The sequence below is a fragment of the Geotrypetes seraphini genome, chromosome 14 (genome assembly GCF_902459505.1).
Source record: "Geotrypetes seraphini chromosome 14, aGeoSer1.1, whole genome shotgun sequence".
Taxonomy (NCBI): domain Eukaryota; kingdom Metazoa; phylum Chordata; class Amphibia; order Gymnophiona; family Dermophiidae; genus Geotrypetes; species Geotrypetes seraphini.
The window spans coordinates 2,413,449-2,432,448 of NC_047097.1; the positions used below are offsets into that span (position 1 = coordinate 2,413,449).

The following is a 19,000-nucleotide window of genomic DNA, read 5'->3' on the forward strand; positions in this document are numbered from 1 at the left end:
AACAATAAATAAATTAGTACATCCTAAACTTTATCCTAAAGTTAAGTGGATAAAACCTTATGACTATTATTCAGCAGTCTGACTTAAGCACATTAGGCAGAAAATCTGTTTGGGTTTCTGCCGGGTATTTGTGATCTGGATTGGCCACTGTTGAAAATAGGATACTGGGCTAGATGAACTATTGGTCTAACCCTACATGGCTGTTCTTATGAAAAACAGCTAATCCATCAAATTATCTTTAGGCGGTCTGAATTTCATGCAACATATTTAACTTAAGAAAACTGAGGTGATGTAAACACTTACAATTTCATCTCCTAATCATCTTTTTTGTGAGGTAAATTGGGTGACCAAAGTGAGCTTGATAAACCTATACCCAGTTGAGCTCAGGAAAGTTTGTTTCCTGAGAAAATCTATTTGAAAGAACCAGTAAATGTTGAATCTATCTGTGAAAGATCCACTTTCCTCGACAGGCTGTCGCCGATCATATTCCTCAGCTCGTGCAAGGGGTGAGAGGAAGCCAAGCTCAAACGGAAGATCTCAGCGCTCAACTGGCTCTTATCATTTGCAGTCAGAATTTTCTCCAGGTAAAAATCATAGGAATTCTTCTATCATCTTTGCAGTATAGTGGCGAAAATTTTCCAGGTCAAAGCGCTCAGAAGATCAAGGAATTGATCGTCTAGTATCTTCAGAATTAGATCTCGCTGCTTTTTTAGAGGATTCTCAAGATAAGATATAGACAAGATGAACCCTTGTGGTAACTTGTCTTAATGAAAGTGATAAATCCTTGATAATGAAGCTATACTTTAAAAAGAAAGATGAAAATTTCTGTGGAGCTAAGGTAATGATATTTCCAGATGCAGCCAGAGCAACCCAATTAAGGCGGAAGGCCTTTTTGGCTTTGAAGCCTAGAGTGGTTGCTCTGAGTGCTTTTTTTTTTCTGAAATTTTCCTGTAAATGTTTAATTTCCAGAATAATGACTATATTTTTTGGATCCGCTTCAATTAGAACAGCTCTTGAAAGACTCTGAGAATAAAATATCTTGACAAATGAATATTTAATGCTGATAAATAATAATGTTAGGAAGGGGTTGGGAAGGTATATCCTCACATCTTTTTCCTTATATTGATTTCTTTAAGTCAGTGTATCTCAAACTATGTGCCACAGTATACTAGCGTGCCTCCTGAGATTTCAGGTTTGCCACGGTACACTGGGGAGGAGGGGAGGCACCAGCGCCAGCTGACTTGCTAAAGTGGGTGCCAGCACCTGTCCTTCTCTCTGGCCATCTTCCCTTCTGGCAACCCCCCACTGGCGTCTCAGGGCCCGCCTGGAGGGCCTTCACACACACGTGGACATCGACATGATGATGTCACGCATGTGCGTGATGTCATCGTGGTGATACCCGTGCACTTCCAGGTGCCTCGAGCCATGGCTCGAGAAAGTTTGCGGGACACTGCTTCAAGTCATTGGAGGCAACTTTTGGTATTTCTTTAAATTGTTTTTTCTTTTCCTTGAAATATTCAGTTACAATATGTTACAATTTGAAATATTCAGGGTTTTTTTGACAAAGCTCCCAGGTCCACATGTAGCATGATCCAACCTTATTTTTTTACCAATGTGTTGCTCTTAACTTCAAAGTCTCCCAAGGGTAGGTTTTTAACTAGTGACAGAAGGTTCAATTAAAGGGTTTGTCTCATTAGACTAATAGTTCATATCCTATTATCGTTTTGGCCCTTAACATAAGCCAATGTGGGATTCACTATTGCACAGAGAAAAGAGCAGATTTCTACCTCTATCATAAGGAATTCTGGTTAAAAAAGAAAAAGTGCCCCCATAGTGAGATTTAAAGGCAGAGCATTATCCAGGTTGTTCACTCTCTCCAAGGTAGAGGGAACGAGAGGGCACTTTCTAAAGTTGAAAGGGGATAGATTCCATACAAAAGTAAGGAAGTTCTTCTTCACCCAGAGAGTGGTGGAAAACTGGAACGCTCTTCCGGAGGCTGTTATAGGGGAAAACACCCTCCAGGGATTCAAGACAAAGTTGGACAAGTTCCTACTGACCAGGACAAGTTCCTACTGAACCAGAACGTACGCAGGTGAGGCTAGATTCAGGGCACTGGTCTTTGACCTAAGGGCTGCCGCGGGAGCAGACTGCTGGGCACGATGGACCACTGGTCTGTCCCAGCAGTGGCAAATCTTATGTTCAACCAGTTTTGACAGATTTTTGATTGATACATATCATACTTAAATCTTTTATTGATTTTCAATTTAAATTTCAAGTATTATACTTGTACAGAAAGCAATAATAGGATAGATATTGAATACAATATAAATATAACTCATATGTTAATGAATTTACTATTTATGCTCAAGTCCTCAACTTAGGATCTAAGAATCAAAGAAAAAAATGGCGAAACAATAAAGAAAATACTAATAATTACATAAGAAACTGAAAGCTATAGCACTGAAATGAGGTCATCAATAGTCAAATTATAGGGCTCAAAGATTGCTTACATTCAGACGAGACATTGCCACAAAGTTTGTCAGTTGGGATGGTTAAAAAAACACAGAGTACGGTAACACACAATACATTTACACGGATGTTTCAAATAAAAGGACGCCCCCAAAGATATAACCCCAGGTTTCAAAAGAAGAAATTCACGGCGGCGCCTTTGTGTCTCCCGTGCCAAGTCTGGAAACATCTGTATTTTGTGACCAAGGAAACTTTTTTGTCTATTTTTAAAGTAAAGCTTTAACAACCATGTTTTATCAATTGGTAAAGCTAAGGTAATAATCATAGTGGCTGATGATGCTAAATCCTTCTCAGATGTCTCTAAAATTTGTGAGATATTTAAGGGTTCTCGGTCTGAGGATTTTTCTTTTTGTTGTTGGTTTTTTCCTTTATCAGGTAAATAATAAACCCGTGAGAATGGTGTTAATGATTCTTCTGATATCTCCAAAATTTCCACTTGATATCTCTTGAGCATATCTCTAGGTGTTAACAAATCAAGTCTTGGAAAGTTAATTAACCTTAAATTGTTGCTACGTGAATTGTTCTAAAGCATTTCAATCTTCTTCCTTAGGTTAATATTATCTTTAACTAAAGTCTCTTGAAATTGTTTCGATGTTATAATTTCCTTTTCTATTTTCTGAATGGATGAATTAGAAGTATTCATTTCTTTTCTTATATCCTTCAATTCTTTATTATGTTCCTTAATTTTCCCTTCAATTTGTTGAAAAGTAGGAGTAATGTTTTTAACAAAATCAGCCATTAAGTCCCAAATGGAATCTAGAGTCACTTCAACGGGTTTAATTGGAGTTTGTGTGAGTGTAAAGTGCTCACCATTCTGAAGATTTCCTTCGGGGCATGTCTTCTGTCTTTCCCCCTCATACTGAGATGATACTGCCCCAGATATCTCCATGAGGACCCTTATGATACGAGCCCCAACCTCCAAGCTCTCCTGAAGATCCTTACTTGCCTCTGGAGAGGAGAAAACCTCAGAATCCGGGGTTTCCCCACCCCTAGGAGAGCTGGTGATCTGAGGCTGCGGGGGCGGTGCCCTAACATCAGGGCTTAGGGTAGTATCGGGCCCAAGAGTGTCCACCGCGGGTTTGCCTCCCTGTGTCCTCAGCAGGCCGCCATCCGATGTTACAGAGACCTCCTGCATACGCCTCAGAAGATCTTGAATGTTGCTGAGACCCGGAGCTCCAGAGCACCGCGAGGCAGAGGCAGCACTCCGGCCCCGTCTCTTAGGCATCGCAGTAAGTAAAACTACCGCTAGAAATTCGTTCCAAAAAATCGCAGTTCTGAGATGAGCAACTCAGCGCGTCCTGCTCTCAGTCGCCATCTTGGATCCTGATTGATACATATCATGAGGCATCTGCCCTGGAGGAGATACTTTTGTTGCTGCGGCACCTAGATTTCATTGTACTGTAATAAAAAAAAAAAAAAATATCTTATTACTCTGCTTCTTACAAAACTTCACTGGCTCCTGGTTCAGTTCTGTTATCAATTTAAAATATTTTCACTCACCATTATTTTTTTTGTAAGAACACCTTACTGCTTCTAATCTGATTTCTTCTACTCTATCTAGATTCTCCTTGAATTCTACTTTTGAACAATATCTATTTATTCTTCTCCATGACCCCCCCCCCCCCCTTGTGAGCACACCTGGAGTCAACTCATTATTCAGCTCAGTGGTGTACAAGGGTGGGAGGCACACAGGGTGGTGGCAACCCCCTCACCCTCTTCTCCGCGCCTCCCCCCACCATTGCTGCATATGCTCCCCTTCCCTTCCCCATACCTGGTGCGAGAAGCACCAGTATCGGCTCTCCCTCTAATATCGCTTCCTAGTCGTGGGATCCATAAGTAACGTCAGGAGAGCACCAAGGCAGGTGCTATCAGCAGGTTGGAGCTGCTGCTTGCTGGTGAAGAGCTAGAGGAATGGTGGGGGGAATTTAAGGCGTGCAGTGAGGGAGGAGTGGGAAGGTTCTAGGGTGGGGTGGAGAGGTGCCGGCGCCCAGAGCAGTCTGCCCGCCCCCACCCATTACTATGCCACTGATTGTTCTTTGGTGGAATGCTTTACCTATCTCCCTTCACAAAGAATCGTCTTTGAAAAAGTTCAGGTCTTTATTAAAAACTTTTTTTTTTTTTTTTTTTTTAACTATAGCTTTCAGTATTCAACCTGAGTGAGTGGATTTTTGTGGGCTATTTGATATGACTTGTATGATTTGGTTTCTGGCTTGAGTGCTCACTAGCCTGCTAATTTTAAGGGAGTTCTATGAGTATTTTCAACCTTTCTTTTATCTTCTATTTTGTGACATTGTACACCATGTTGACCTCTTTCTTCAGAAAAAGCAGTATAGTTAAGTCTAAAATAAGCATAAAACTATTTTGGTACCTATTTGGCCACCTTAAGATTGTCATTGGTGATCACATAACATAAGCATCGCCTCTGCCGAGTCAGACCATAGGTCCATCATGCCCAGCAGTCCGCTCCCGCGGCGGCCCCCCAGGTCAATGACCTGTAAGTGATCATCTTCTTAAAACATTTTGTCCTGTATAGTATCCCTCTAATTATACCCTTCAATCCCCTTTTCCTCCAGGAAGTCATCCAATCCCTTTTTGAAACCCAAAATTGTACTCTGCTCTACCACCTCCTCTGGAAGCACATTCCAGGTGTCCACCACCCTCTGAGTGAAGAAGAACTTCCTATCATTTATTCTGAATATGTCTCCCTTCAATTTTTTTGAGTGCCCTCTTGTTTTTGTTGCCCCCGCCATTCTGAAGAATCTGTCCCTCTCTACCTTCTCTATACCTTTCATGATCTTGTAAGTTTGTATCATGTCCCCTCTAAGTCTCCGCTTTTCCAGGGAAAAGAGCCCCAGCTTCTCTAGCCTCTCAGCATATGTAAGGTTTTCCATGCCCTTTATCATTCTTGTTGCTCTTCTCTGGACCCTCTCGAGTATCGCCATATCTTTCTTAAGGTACAGTGACCAGAATTGAAACAGTACTCCAGATGCGGGCGCACCTTCGCCCGATATAACGGCAGGATAACTTTCTTTGTTCTGGTAGTGATACCTTTCTTGATAATGCCCAACATTCTGTTCGCCTTCTTTGAGGCCGCTGCGCATTGCGCCGCCAGCTTCATTGTATTATCCACCAAAAGTCCCAAGTCCTTTTCAAGGTTGCCTTCCCCTAGTACCATCCCCCCATCATGTAGTTGTACATCGGGTTTCCTTTCCCTATGTGCAAGACTTTACATTTCTCTACATTGAAGCTCATCTGCCATTTATTTGCCCACTCACTCAGTTTGTTCAGGTTCCTTTGTAGTTCTTTACATTCCTCAACAGTTCTAACCCTACTGGAGAGTTTTGTGTCATCCGCGAATTTTATAACTTCGCACTTCGTCCCTGATTCCAGGTCATTAATGAATATATTGAACAGCAGCGGTCCCAGCACTGACCCCTCCGGGACGCCACTCGTGACCCATTTCCTGTCAGAGTAGTGTCCCTTCACTCCTACCCTCTGTTTCCTGTCCGCCAGCCAATTTCTGATCCATATGTGTACGTCCCCTTCCACCCCGTGGTTCCACAGTTTCCTTAGTAGGTGGCTCATGGGGTACCTTGTCGAAGGCTTTTTGGAAGTCCAGATATATGATGTCTCCTCCAGGCCCTGCTCTTTTTTCATTTACAAAAGCAGATACTTGTGATTTGGATTGGCCTCCGCGAAGACGGGATACTAGGCTTGATAGACCATTGATCTGACCCATTGAGGCTGCTATTATGTTCATATGTTCCTATACAGTATAATCTCATTATTACGGACTCGCTTATAACGGAACCTCGCCTATAGCAAACGAGGTCCGCTGGTCCCGGCCGAGCGCCATTATAAACATACAACTATTTTGGTCCCGAGAGCCACTTTAAGCTGTAATTTTCTTCAGCTATAACGGACATGCAGACTCTGCCTATAAGGCACATGGCATGCCGGTGATATAGTATCAAAATGCAACCCAGAAGAAAATGACAGAGTATTTTTCTTTCCAGTACAGTGTTCTGGTTTTGCGATCATTTTGTGCCATATCAATGTTTTGCTGAGTTTTGTTATTGATGTTGCTGATATGCTTGTGCAGTGACTGTTCATTGATTGAACATTGTTTCTAGTTGACCTAAATAAAGTTTTTAAAAAATGCAACTCTGGATATAATGGACCATTTTTCTAGGTCCCTTGAAGTCCGTTATAATGAGATTATACTGTACTCTATCTCTCCCTTGAGTTTATGCAGCCAAAATGTAAGGTCATAACTGGTGCTTTGTCCAGCTTACCCCTATGGTGCTCCTAAACAGTACTTATGCTCTCCTTTTACTTTTTGTTGGATATGGAAAGTCATTCCTGAGTTCGAGTCCTCTGCCCCTTGGGAGCTTCCTGCCTTGGCCCCTGGTTCTACAACTTTTTTCTTGAAAATAGTGTCCTTCTCGTGTTTAAATGGCAATCATATGCCCACTCTATGGTGTGCATATTTAAGGCCTTAATTCCTTTCTCCTTTGGCTTTTGGTGTAGAATCTACACCATTTTGGTTGCCTTATTCTGGACATCCATTAGCTTATCTCTGTACCTTTAAAAGATTAATCTCAACCTCCAGAACTAAAAACAATATTTTACACATATGCATTAATGATCTTATAGTTTTTCATGCTGATTATGCCTCATCCTGTGCACCATGGACCCCACTAATTCTGACTGCTGCTTAGTCATATTATTGACTATGTCAAGATCATTGGACGCTATCCAAGAAAGCTATTTGTACTGGTTGGTGCTTATCAGCTTTTCACTCACTTCCTCTCATTATATGCTGTTCCTTCAGATTTAGCCCTTCCTCCTCCCCAAATGCATGACAGGGGCAATTTTTTATTTTATTTTTTACCTTGCATGTTAACTTTCAAGCATTCAGTCACTCCTCTAGCTCTCTTAGACCACTACTCATTCTGTCTATCCCCTCTTTTGGAAATCCATCAACCACAAAAAGGCAAGTTTTCTTTCTGACCTTTCTGAAATATAAAAGATTTACAGTAATGAAACTGACAATCAAATGATTGCGATAAATGATATCACAAAGAAGTGTGGACTGTGTATTATTGAATTAAAAATTACCAAAATTTTGCTTACACAGCTAATCACAGTGTCTGAGCAAATTATTAAATAGATTTTTTTTGCATATTTTTATACTACTAGAGTAGTATTTAAATATGTTTATTGTTATGGACTGACAACTCATTTTTTTAATCCCTAAATTCCTTTAATTTTATGGTAAGGTCAGGGCACACTCATCAAAAGTTGGGGAGTTGACACTGCAGGACCTCACCTGGATCAAGCACCAGTCTCACTTGGATGAAGGTTTTCAGGACCTTGTCAAACCTTGCGTAGCTCAGCAGCTCCTCAGGCAGCATTCAGCTACACCTCAGCTGCTGCCAGACCTGCAAGTCCTTGTCTCTAAGAAAGAAGCTCAGAAACAATACTCAATTAGCATTGTAATTCCTCCCAGAGGTCTTTTCCTTCTAATCTAATATATTTGTGCATCACGCACACCTAAACAGGCTCTAGGCGACTTGAGGAAGGAAGGGAAGTAGGTTAGGGAGGGTGGATGGAGCGGAAGGTGGACAGGAAATGAAGATCCTAGGTGAATTAAGTAAAGGACAGGGATTATAAAGATCTTAGAAGAATTAGTTGTCGAAGAGTGAGGTTTTTAGTTTCTTCTGGAATAGAGCATGGTTGGCTTGAGATCATTCCAGATTTTGACTCCGAGGAAGGTAAACAATGGACTGGAAGATTCTTCTGTACTTGAGATTTTTTGTCAAAGGGAGGTTCAATTGAATCCTGTTGAAAAGTCTGCATGAGGTCTGCGTCCTTCCAGGCCTATTGCAATCCACTGTTTCCTATGAGTCAAAAGTTCCTAGAGCACTCCACCCTGGGACACACTCCTAGCTTATAGGATTCCAGCTCAGGATTTTTCTCCAGCTCACTAGAGTTCTAATGGACCAGCTCTCGGCCCCTATGCCTCTTGTGAATTGTACCAACCTTGTCTTCCCAGGTCCTCCTCCCTGGATCAATGCCTCAGAGCTTCCACAAGTGGCACAATGATGTATAATAGAGAATGACACGGGAACAAATTTATCCCCGTCCCTGCAGGGACTCAATTTCCCCATCATGTCCCCAAGAGTTTTGTCGCTGTCAGTGTCCCTGCCCCATTCCTGTAAGTTCTGCCTTAACCTCACAAGCCTCGAACACTTATGATTTTAAAGTGTTTGAGGCTTGTGCAGATGAGGACGGAGCTTGCAGGAATGGGGCAGGGACAGGAAGAGAACTTGCAGGGATGGGGAAAAATGTGTCCCCATGTCATTTTAATTAGAGAATGACACGGGGGAAAAATCTGTCCCCGTCACTGCACCGTCCCCGGCCCACCATCCTCTGCACCGCCCCATCACCGACGTTCCCTTCACCGCCCCCTCACCGCCATCCCTTTCACCACCCCGTCACCGTCCCCGCAGCATCCATATAAGCCTTAGTACTGTAATATTTAGCTTATTCCTTTCTTATACATCAAAGTTCTGGCTGCTGAACTAGAGAAAGAGATGTTCAGCTGGCAGGGCTTTGTTTATAAATTTTGGGGGGTCGGTGAATCTGTTGTTGTTGTAGCTTTAAGGAGGTGCCCGGAGCAGCTGTTGATTGTTTCCCACCATAAACCAAGATAAGTTATTACAGTTTTTTTCTACACAGATTTGGTTTATTGTATGCTCTGTACTGGTTTTGGTGGGTGAGACTGTGAACATTATGATGGTCTCTCTGCACAGCTACTCCGTGATCTTTGTTCACTGGGATAAAGTTGTGGGTCTGAATGTTCACTTTGTATAAGTCATATTCATGAATTGAACATATTTTGAGACTTATAAAATATTTTTAGGTGATCAATGATAGTGCATATATTACATATCACCTTTGATAATTTGATTACCCTCGTTTTTTTGAGTTATAAATTTTTATCAACACAACTAATATACTACTTTATCCTAAAGCAAAAAATAAATAAATAAATAGAATTTTTTTTCTACCTTTGTTGTGTGGTTTCTGCTTTCCACATCTTCTCATTCAATTCCTTCCATCCACTGTGTGTCTTCTCTCTGCGTCTTCCATTTGCTGTTACTGTGCCTCTCCCTTCACCCCCTCCCACAATTGGTCTAGCACCCATCTTCTTCCCTCCGCTCCCCCATAGTCTGGCATCTGTCTTCTTCTTCCCTTCCAGCGTCTTCTCCCCACTCTGCCTTCCACATTTCCAAGGAAGAGAAACTTTTCCCTTTCACCTCCTCCTTCTTTGTGTGAGCCGGAACACGTGGTCCCCACCTGCACGCTGGCTCGATCGTTTAACCAGCTTCCTCTCTCCAGCTCTCCTTAGTTTGCCGGCTTTCTTTTTTGGCGACCGACACGCTTTCAAAGAGCCGCGCATGCGCGGCTGCTCAAAGTTCAATCTTCTGCTCTGCTGCAACTTCCTGTTTCCAGTTGGGTCAGAGCAGAAGATTGAATACTGAGCAGCCGCGCATGCGCGGCTCTTTTGAAAGTGTTACGGTCGCCGAAAAAGAAAGCCGGAAAACTAAGGTGAGGTGGAGAGAAGAAGCTGGTTAAATGATCGAGCCGGCGTGCGGGTGTGGGCTTCGGGGACCGCACGATCCTTTATGCCTCACTGCGGTGACAAGACCATTCATCACTCCACGGGGCGGTGATGGCCTTGTCCCCATACCCGCAGAAGCTGCTAATTTTCATTCCCCGTTTTTGGCAGGTTACCCGCGGCTAAAAGCGGAAGCCGCGGGTAAACCGCCACCGTGTCATTCTCTAATTTTAATGTATAGCATCCCTTTACCAGCCACTCCTGGATGCTGAGCTCCATCCAGTGGCCACTGCCTTACATGACAGGCCCCTAGTCCTGTCACAATTTACATGCTGTTTTTATTAGCCACTGGGGTTGATTTGTATTGAAAATGTAAACATTCTTTATTTCTTTAATGGCTGAAGTCTCTACTAAAGTTAAAAAACTAGAAACTAATTATCAAGACCAAATGAAACAGGTGGGAGATATTGAAAAATCTATTACTGAGTTTAAAGCTTTAAATTAACAGCAAGCAATGGACAAAGCTTTTTTTCTTCGCAAAATTTAAAATTTGGAAAACCAAAATAGGAGTTTAAACTTAAGGATTTTAAATTTTCCTATGTCTACATTTAAAACTCCTAGAGAAATCTTTAAGAATTTTTTGATTTCCATATTAAAAATTACAAAAGTGAACATACTACCTTTGCAGAAGATTTATTATTTAAAAAGGACAGTAAAAGAGATTGAGACAACTAATGAACAAGATTTATTAACTCTTCTAGAATCATCAAGTCTTGAATTGTCTGGACGAGCTACACTAATAGTATCTTTAGTATTTCATCAGGACAAAGAAATGATTTTGAGATTGTACAATGGTTTGAAACAAGTTTCTTTTTTGGGAGAGAGAATATATATATATCCGGATGTTTCAAAGTGGACTCAGTCAAGAAGGAAGGAATTTCTTACATACCAGGAAAAAGTTGTATCATTAGGAGCTTCTTTTCAGTTAAGATTTCCTTGTAAATGTTTTGTTTTATTTCAAAATAATAGATATATTTTTTATGATTCAGATCAATTATGTTTTTTTTTTTATAAGGAAAAGGAGTCTCGTTTGCACCATAGTGACTCTTGGATAATTCAAGTCTGTTGTTTTGAGCCATAGGTTTTCACTTAATTTCCTTTTACTAATAACAATATGTGATCTTTCCTGGAAGATCTTTTCTCTATGTTCCCCCTCTTTCATGATTGAGGACTATGTAAATTAAATTGTTTTCTTCTTTGAAATATTATGTTGACCCAATAGAAAATTGGATTTATTTTGTATTGCCTTTTTGATTTATTTTGCTTATTAACAGAAATATTGGATGTACTAATATCGTGCTGTTACCTGTTAAGCACAGTTGTTGTACTTTTTATAATTTTCATCTTTATTTGATTTTAAATAAGAAAATGTAAATATTCATTTCTACATTTTCAGACTGTTCCTCCCTCTGAGTTAAAATCTTTCTGTTGATTTTTCACCAGCCTGGAAGTAAGATGGTTGCATCTGCTAAAGCTGCAGTACCTACAGTAGCTGACCAAGCTGCGGCGATGCAGTTAAGTCAGTGTGCCAAGAACCTTGCCACCAGCTTAGCTGAGCTAAGAAATGCAACACAGAAGGTCAGTTTCTCTGGGAACTGTTCATATGGGGAGCGGGGGTGATTATATAACTGGATGTATAGAAAGGAAAGACATACTGTGGATGCATATTTTGCATGCGTGTTGTAAAACCAATATAGGTATCTATGTTTTTTTATAAAATTACACTAGGAAAATTAGTCAGACACATTTATATTAGCTCCAAGGCTGGTGTAATTATAAATCCCAGTAGCAAATGATCACTTTTGTGGTATAATAAATATTATTTTTTTATGAAAATTAACTATATATCCTGGCTTCAAAATTATTTTGAAGCCGCAATAAGGCCAGTACTGGGCAGACTTGCACGGTCTGTGTCTGTATATGGCCGTTTGGTGGAGGATGGGCTGGGGAGGGCTTCAATGGCTGGGAGGGTGTAGATGGGCTGGAGTAAGTCTTAACAGAGATTTCGGCAGTTGGAACCCAAGCACAGTACCGGGTAAAGCTTTGGATTCTTGCCCAGAAATAGCTAAGAAGAAAAAAATTAAAAAATTTAAATTGAATCAGATTGGGCAGACTGGATGGACCATTCGGGTCTTTATCTGCCGTCATCTACTATGTTATTAATATATAGTTAATTTTCATTAAAAAATTATATTTATTATACCACAGAAGTAATCATTTGCTACTGGGATTATCTTTTGATGATGGCTCGTAGAGTTTTTTTAGTCTGGTTTTTGTTTAGTGTAATTAGAAGTTTGTACAGACTAATAAGAATTGGCATTTTGTATGCATATTTTATCTAAAAGTTGTGCAAATGCCATTTTCGCCCTGGGGATTCCTGCACATATATATCAAATATAATGGGCTCTGCATTTCTATATATATTCTTTTTATGCACATACACTTCCGAGCAATTACATAAAAACATAACTTGAGTTCATAAAATGCAGTTCTACATGCTCACGTGCCTTCCAAAATTACCCCTTAACATAAAAAATGATGCCAAAATGATCATGGTGCTTTAGCAGCAGAGATGAAATTTTGCTGCAGTTTAGCATGGTTCAGGTAAAATGAAATTAAATGTGTATTAGCATGTAAGTCAGAATACATAATTCTGACACTAATATTCTAGTATGAATATTTTGTTCTGTAGGCGAATGCAAGGCCTGGGACTAATCTGCCTGTGGGGTTGTCTCACCCCATCTCAGTATGATTGTCTCTAATCCCTTGTCCCTCTCCCAATTGGCAGGAGGAGAAGATAGCAGCATTTTTACCTGCATCTGCAACCTCTGCTTCTGGAGTCAGTTTGAAGTCTGAACATTTGGAGCTGGATGTTCCTATGAGATTTTGGAACCTCACATGTTCAGACTTCAGACAAAAGCCAGCAGATGTAAGTGAGAAATGCTTCTGTCTAGAGAATGACAAGGGGACAAATTTTTCCCCATCCCCGCGAGTTCTTTTCCTGTCCCTGCCCCTGCCCCATTCTTGCAAGCTCCATCCTCATCTGCACAAGCCTCAAACACTTTAAAATCATAAGAGTTTGAGGCTTGTGTGGTTAAAACAGAGCTTACAGGAATGGGACAGGGATAGTGCCAAAACTCATGGGGACGGGACGGGCACAAATTTGTCCCTGTGTCATTCTCTACTCCTGTCTTCTTGCCAGTTGGAGGGAGACAGAAGAAATATCCTCTCCCCTGAGGAAAAAGAGGATCAAAACAAGTCCCAGAGAACTCATCCGGATTCATCTTCCATTAGTAATGGCCTTAAGTAGAGGATTCTTCTCATTTTTATACAGGTGGATTATGGAAGATATAGAATGACAAAATTTGTGTTTCTTGCTTTCTTCCTCAAATGAATCTCTTACTGTACTGGTTAATTATGAAGTGTTAGTTCTTGGCTCCAGAAATGCCCTTGTCTGAGGGCTACTTTTGTTTTCCAATTGTAAGCACAGATATTAATGGTGCTGGTATTTATGTAAAATGAGAGAGTTCGTATCCTGCGTTACTGTTCTTCTTCAGTAGCCCTGGACTAGGGGAAATGTTTTCTTGGTGAGTAAGAAACATCCTGCATTCTAGAGGCTGATACTTCTTTTCTTTTGTGTTTTGCGAGTAGGCCCATGAAGCTTGTGGCCCAATGGAAATCGACTCTGCCTTAAACACAGTACAGACACTAAAAAATGAACTTCAGGATGCCAAGCTTGCTTCGTCTGAGGGCCAGTTGAAACCACTTCCAGGGGAAACAGTAAATTCACGCTTAATAATCTTACTATCTTCATACAGCTGTTTGTGGTATTCATTCATTAAGGCCCCTATTTTCTAAACTGTATTATCTAACGTAATCTGCCATTTGTGCGTCGCTCATACCTATACAGGCTCAAGGCGACTGTAAAGAGAGGTAAGAGGGGAGAGAGAGGAGGTGGATAGGTAAGAGGAAGGGGAGAGAGGAGGAAGGGAAAGGGAGAGAAGAGAGGGTAAAGGAGATTAAGGCCTCCTTTTACAAAGGTGTGTTAGAGTCTTAACATGCGGAATAGCGCGAGCTAGCCGCTACCGCCTCCTCTTGAGCAGGCGGTGGTTTTTCGGGTAGCACGCGCTAATCCGGTGCGTGCGCTAAAAACGCTAGCGCACCTTTGTAAAAGGAGCCCTAAGTATCGAACAGGTGGGTTTTCGGTTTTCTTTGGAAGATGATGTGGCAAGGTTCAGTTCCGGCCTTTTCTGTTAATGCCATTCCAAGTTTTGAAATCTGTATTAGGTGGTCAACGTGGGTTTTAACCTGTTAGCTATTAATGTGAAGCTATAGAAAAAAGTTAACCTGCTGCATTAAAAGTTAGTGGGGGGGGAGGGGGCAGAAAAGCAAGTAACATGGAATGGTTTGCTATGCTACACTTCCAGTGTTGTTCTTATGCAGAAAGCAGTCAACTACAACTGCATTCTCCCAAATGTGGAGAACATTACCTTACAATTACTGCAGAAGTTTATCAGGTACTGTGGGTTGTCTTTTGCAGTTATTGCATGCTAACTACAAAATCTTAAGTAGAAACAGGGACATGTTTAAATCCTACTACTGCTCATTGTGACTTTTGGGCAAATCACTTATCTCTTCATTGCCTCGGGTACTAATTTAGGCATCAGTAGTGTGCCTGACTTATAGGGCTAGATTCACTAAGCAAACCGATTTTACTCCTGCCCGATTCACTTACCTCTCCTCCGATCTGATTCCGATCTGTGCATGCAAATGAGGGGAACGGCATGCAAAGTAGGCAGGGACGTGATTCACTACAGAAATCTTGCAAACCGACTGAGCTGGCCGATCAACACAAGAAGCGACTGCTGAGGACCAGTGGCTGAGGTCCTTTCCGACTGCCCTGCCTTCTGCCATGCTTCTCTGCCCCTATCTGCTGCCCTGTCTCGGCCCCGATCTCCTGCCTGCCCCGATCTCGTGCTCTGCCCCGAATCTCTCCTGGCTGCTGCCCCAGCTCACCGCCCTGCTCTTGCCCCGAATCTCTCCTGCCTGCCGCCCCGACTCTCCTGCCCTTCCCCGCACTGCGAGCCCATGGTTTTAACCCATGGGTTGGTTTGGGTTTTTTTTCCAAATTCTTTATTCATTTTTAAATCTTTCAATAAGTGCAATGTAAAATACAATCACTTGACACTTAAACATCACTTAATATTCCATCAAAAATTAATACAAATAAAATATCCCCTCCCCCCATATACCCTCAGTAGTATTTTGAACCTAAGAAAACATAGTTTAACATATCCCACCCCCCTCCCCACCCTGGGCATGTATTAATAAAGGGAAAAAAACAATATTCATTCTATACAGTAATTTGCTAATGGCCCCCAAACATCCTCAAATTTCCCGTGGATTTAAAACGGGTTAAAACCACAGGCTCGCTGGGTTAGTAAAAGATAAAAAAACTTGCAGCTTTAGATGCGGTCGGAGGGGGGCATTCCTCCGATCACCCTCATTTGGAATTTTTTTGTTTTCTAAATTCGTTGGGCCTGCACAGATCCGCCATGGATCGGGGAAGCAAAGGCGGTTTAGTGAATCTACCCCATAGAACAGTAGCACTTGCATGCATGATTAGCACCAATAATTGGCAGATACATGCATAAGTACCAGGCATTATTCTATAAATAGTGCATCTAAATCACTTAGGGTGCAAGTGAGAGTGGGTGTATATGTTTGGAACTTGGGTGTGCCTGTGGGTGGAGCATGGGTATGTCCTGAGAGTATCCCCAAGCAATGTTCGTGATTGAGGGATGGCCCTCCCAAGCAATGGCCTGCTGTAAGTGGGCATAACTAGCTTTTGGCATGCTAGTGTAGCTTTTCAATAATGGTTTAGGTGTACCTTTGGCCATTATTGAATTGGGGCTAAGTGCACCCCTTTGTGGGGCCTAAAATGATTCAGCAATTTATAGAATTGCCACCTTGGATTCAAAGCCCCCAGGAGACAGGGAACTACCTAGTGTACCTGAATGTAATTCACCTTGAGCTCATACTGAGAAAGGTGTGAGCTATATCCAAATAAATGAATGAAATAAATAAGGGCTTGAGTCTCTACAGCAGTGTTTCTCATCTCGGCCCTGCAGTAGACCCTTGCCACTCAGGTTTTCAGGATATCCACAATGACTATGCATAAACTTGATTTGCGTACACTGCCTCCATTATATGCAAATTTCTTTCATGCATATTCTTTGTGGATATCCTGAAAACCTGATTGGCAAGGGGCTACTCCAGAACCAAGTTGAGAGAAACTGTCATGTAGTGTGTATGAATGAGATCTCTTCCATATAAATTGCAGCTGGGTATGGTGTGAGAGACTGAATAGACCAGATTTAGCTATACTTCCTGTCTTGTCACTCATCAGACTGAAAGCTGTCATTAAAATCAAATCTTTGCGGAATGGAACACAAAAGTTAATAAGATTGTACGGCATCAGGTAGCAGTTAAAAGCTCTGGTTTATTAGTTTATTTTTTATGTTTGTCAGTAAAACTATTTGCCAAAAACTTGATGTAATAGGGGCTGGTTTGTCCATGATTTCTTGTACGTCCTCCTATTATGTAGTTGTCTTGATGGTTATGCAAATACCGTACTTTATGTCTTAATGAAAATGTTTTCCTACCTTCTGGTCTTTTGCAGTTATAGTAGATACACAATGAGATTCCTTTCCTACTTTGTATAAACATGACCAGCATGATCCAAGCTTAGAATTTGATTTCCTTCTACTTCAGTCAAGGGTGGGGAACGAAGGCCGCAAACCAGTTGGGTTTTCAGGATTTTCCCAACGAATATGCGTGAGATCTATTTCCATGCTTTGCCTCTATTGTTTGCAAATAGATCTCACGTATATTCATTGGGGAAATCCTGCAAACCTGACTAGATTGCGGCCTTCATTCCTCACCCCTGACTTAGGCTATTGTGTGTGTCCCAAGTGTGGTGCTTTGTGTGCATTTGTTAGGTAATAATCCAGATATGATGAAATGATATCTTGGGTAAGATCTGTAGTGATAGATACTTTCTGAGTGCAAATGTGTGTAATTTTTGTGGGTAACCTACAATTGACCTTTATACTGTATACTTTCACAGCTGGAAAAGTGCGCTCAGGACCTAGGAAGTACCTCTAAAGCTGTTGGTTCATCTATGGCTCAGCTTCTGACTTGTGCAGCCCAAGGCAATGAACACTATACAGGTACAGCTTCATAACTATTGCTGGGAAGAGCACACCCATTCAAAAAGATATCTTAACAAAAGAAACCAATTCACGCCTTAGTTTTCTGCCTTATCAAGATGATTGTGTACTCCAGTTGTACTAATCGACAGTTTTATTTACTTGATTTTGTAATAGTGCAGTATATATAGTGCATTAGTTATTTGTTGGGATATATGATGCCATCATAAAACAAGCCTGGAATCACAGGTCCTCAGACTTGAATTCACTAATTGGCACTCATGTTTTTTTAGGCGCCAGTAGGTGTCCAAGGTAAGTTAAAAAAAACAACAAAAAAAACCCACTGTTCAACAACGTTTTAACTGAGTTTCAAGGCACCTATTGGTGCCTAAAAATCGGCACTGGAATCATGCCTCCATTGTCACTTTAGGATGCCTAATGCCACTGTGGGCATGGCTAATGCCGAAAGTGGTATTAGGCAGCCTAAAGCGCCTATAGAGGGAGGCTTGGAAAACCGTGGCCAACTAAACTAAACCTTAAGTTTGTATACCGCATCATCTCCATAAAGATAGAGCTCGGCACGGTTTACAGGTAAATTCAATAAATGAGGGAAGGACATAATAAGAAATTAGAGGTTATGAAGAGGACAGCTAGCTTTACATTTTGAATTGATAGCTTTACGTTTTGGAGAGCCTACGTTTCCGGCGTCTACCTTTGCTGGGGGCACAATTCTGTACCCGTCGCCTGATTGGCATGCAATTGGCGGCCACCAACAACGGTGCCAATTACAGAATCCAGGCCTCAGTGGGCATCAAAGAAGGGCTGTTGCATGCTTTATTGGCATTTATAGGTTTTGTTTGGTACAGCAATTACATGAAATCAGGAGAGAAATTGTGGTGCGTGCTTTCTTTGGCCTTCGTGGTTGGGTTAGAGAGATGCTGAAGCACTTCCTGTCTTCGATCTTGGCTTTCTGCGATAATTGGCCAGTTCTGGTATTATCAACTGCATACTTAAGGGATTTTGACCCTGAAGTATAACAAGCAAAGTGTTCGACATGGATGTTAAAATAGATTTTCAAAGGCAGAATCATAGAATTTTGGGGTCCGTGACATTGTCCCCGAAACAACACATAGAGTGTTATAAGGATGGTACAAAATAGTGTCTGTTGGAGAAGATACCATTTTATTAAAATCAGCGCTGTCCTGTGTCAACTGGGCATTCCTGAAGGTTTACAGATAGAACAATGCCTGGGACACTTGTTTGTCTCAAAGGAATGTGATCATTTTTCTATCAGGCGTTGCAGCAAGAGAGACCGCGCAAGCTCTGAAGACTTTAGCACAGGCAGCCCGAGGAGTTGCAGCATCCACCAGTGATCCACAGGCTGCAAGTGCGATGTTAGACTCTGCGCGAGATGTAATGGACGGGTCAGCCATGCTAATTCAGGAAGCCAAGCAAGCGCTAGCTGCGCCAGGAGATGCAGAAAGTCAGCAACGGCTAGCGCAGGTAATAAAAACAATTTCTGGAGAACATAAAACTTTGCATGTATAAGGTTGCGGAATGAAGCATTACTGTT

At 41.6% G+C, this 19,000-nt stretch overlaps 1 protein-coding gene across 2 annotated transcripts in view; it reads left to right on the forward strand.

Moving 5' to 3' along the window:
- The window catches only part of TLN2 (talin 2), a 572,423-nt gene that overhangs the window by 325,228 nt on the left and 228,195 nt on the right, over positions 1 to 19,000 (forward strand). For both annotated transcript variants that reach the window (XM_033920311.1, XM_033920312.1), the window contains 5 exons: positions 471 to 584; positions 11,660 to 11,794; positions 13,868 to 13,996; positions 17,346 to 17,448; positions 18,722 to 18,930. In XM_033920311.1, the coding sequence (XP_033776202.1) occupies positions 471 to 584; positions 11,660 to 11,794; positions 13,868 to 13,996; positions 17,346 to 17,448; positions 18,722 to 18,930 (690 nt within the window). The remainder of the gene's footprint in view (positions 1 to 470; positions 585 to 11,659; positions 11,795 to 13,867; positions 13,997 to 17,345; positions 17,449 to 18,721; positions 18,931 to 19,000) is intronic.